At 38.0% G+C, this 2503-nt stretch overlaps 1 protein-coding gene across 1 annotated transcript in view; it reads right to left on the bottom strand.

Annotated features, from left to right (window-relative positions):
- The window catches only part of SGK1 (serum/glucocorticoid regulated kinase 1), a 169039-nt gene that overhangs the window by 110819 nt on the left and 55717 nt on the right, over window positions 1-2503 (bottom strand). The window contains exon 2 of the mRNA XM_011962122.1: window positions 1302-1521. Coding sequence (XP_011817512.1) covers window positions 1302-1521 — 220 coding nt within the window. The remainder of the gene's footprint in view (window positions 1-1301; window positions 1522-2503) is intronic.

Genomic DNA, 2503 nt, shown 5'->3' with positions numbered 1-2503 from the left:
TTTTTGTGTCAGTATGATGGTAAAAGTAATATAAGCATTTTATATAATGGTTTTAAAAATCAAAATAAATATGGGCCTAATTAAGTTATAAGTTAAAAATTTAATCTTAAATTTTTAAAATCTTAGAAACTGCGAAACTGCAAGATGAATCAGTTATCTGGTTTTCTTAGATTACCAAAATTTTTAAAAAACAACTCTTGGAGTAGCAGGGAAAAATAAATCTTAGTAAAAATATGAGTATATATGAGCTTGAGAAAAATAATGAAAATTATATATAGTGCTCTGTAAATGGATCAAATCATGTTGAACTAAATATTTCAATGGAAGCTACAAACCTGTAGATGACTATTACAATCATTGTATCATCTAAGACTTGATCTTCTGCATGATCAAACCACTTCTGAGGAATTGCCAGTTTACCAACACATTGCTGTATCGGTCTTGGACCAGCATAAAAAATTAATACAACACACTGCATGATTCAGCTAAATGACATTCTGGAAAAGTAATGAAAATTATATATAGTGCTCTGTAAATGGATCAAATCATGTTGAACTGAATATTTCAATGGAAGCTACAAACCTGTAGATGACTATTACAATCATTGTATCATCTAAGACTTGATCTTCTGCATGATCAAACCACTTCTGAGGAATTGCCAGTTTACCAACACATTGCTGTATCGGTCTTGGACCAGCATAAAAAATTAATACAACACACTGCATGATTCAGCTAAATGACATTCTGGAAAAGGCAAATCTATGGAGACAGTAAAAAGATCAGTGGTTGCTAGAGTTTAGGGTAAGGAGGGGATGAATAGTGGAGGACAGAGGATTTTTTGGGCAGTGAAACTTAACTGTATGATACTGTAATGGTGGATGCATGTTATTATACATTAGTCCAAACTCATAGAATGTATAACAACAAGAGTGAACTCTAACATGAATTAAGGACTTGGGTGATAATGACATGTCAAGGTAGGTTCCTTAGTTATAACAAATGTGCCATTCTGCTAGGGAATGTTGATGGTAAAGTAGGTTATACGTGCATGGGGACAAGGGTATATGGGTGATCTCTGTACCTTCTGCTCAGTGTTGCTGTGAACCTAAAACTGCCCTAAAATACAAAGCCTATTAAAAAAAATAATATAATGAGCTAACAAAGACCACAATTCTGGGTCCTCCTCAGAAGCTTTATAAATGTGCATTAAAAATTAGTTTTGGGGTATACTATGGCAGAAATACAAGAAAAACAAAGGCCCAGAATTTTTCCAGGAGAATAGATCCAGAGCGAACATGAACTTACTTCACACCCAGATTGGGTTTCCCATGAACACGACTCCTTCTCCTGAGGGAGAACCCCTCTTTGGAAAGCGTGTTCACCCAGGCATGTTTGACACAAGGGAGGCTCAAAGTCTGGCTCCTCTGGAGGGATGGGCACCATCGAGGAGCTAGTGTACTTCAGTCTGGGACTCTGATGCTTGTCCACACTGACCACTGGGCTCTTGATCCATCTTCGTACCTGCAACATGCAAAAGCAAAGAAAAAACCAAATATGTTTGACTCCCTTTGATGCTTAAAGGGGATTTGGTGGGAAATTCAGTGAGACTGAAAGGAGAACTCAGTCTCACAACCTCCCTATCTTTCAAACTTAACACAATTAGAATTGGTCAGTGCTGTTCAGTCTCTTTCCTAGAGTATGCATTACATGGCTGGTCATTTCATCTTGCTGAGTCTGTCTCCACATTTTTTTTTCTTTTCTTTTTCTTCCTGCTTCCAGTGGGGTTGGAATTTTTTCTTTTTAGAGATAGGGAGGTTTCACTATGTTGTCCAGGCTGGTCTTGGTGTTAAAAGATCCTCCTGGACCAGCCGGGCCAACATGGTGAAACCCAATCTCTACTAAAAACATAAACATTAGCCAGGCCTGGTGGTGCACACCTATAATCTCAGCTGCTTGGTAGAATCGTTTGAACCTGGGAAGTGGAGGTTGCAGTGAGCTGAGATCGCCCTGCTGTACTCCAGCCTGGACGACAGAGTGAGACTGTCATCAAAAAAAAAAAAACAAAAACAACAAAAAACCTCAAAACCCAAAAACAAACAAAAATAATTATCCTGGCCAGGCGAGATGGTTTATGTCTAAATAGCACTTTGGGAGGCCGAGGCAGGAGGATTGCTTTAGCCCAGGAGTTTGAGACCAGCCTGGGCAATATAGCGAGACTTTGTCTCTATGAAAAAAATCACTTCTTTTTTTTTAAAGAAAAAGATCCTTTTGCCTCTTAGCAAGTGTTGGGATCACGGGTATAAGTCACTGTGCCTGGCCTGTCTCCTCATTTGTAAGATTCAGGTAATAATATTTCCTCCCAAGCTGTGAAAATTCTACTATGTTTTACAAAGTTCAAGTATTTTGCCTGGCACATGTTTGGTGCCCAATAGATAGTGATTATTTTACTTTGACCCCTATTATTATGATTATGGTGACAGAAATTTAGTTCACACATTTCTTT

Source organism: Colobus angolensis, unplaced genomic scaffold, assembly GCF_000951035.1.
Source record: "Colobus angolensis palliatus isolate OR3802 unplaced genomic scaffold, Cang.pa_1.0 Scaffold58, whole genome shotgun sequence".
Lineage (NCBI taxonomy): Eukaryota > Metazoa > Chordata > Mammalia > Primates > Cercopithecidae > Colobus > Colobus angolensis.
The sequence above is the reverse complement of the archived record's forward strand: the minus strand, read 5'-3'. Positions and strand labels throughout refer to the sequence as shown.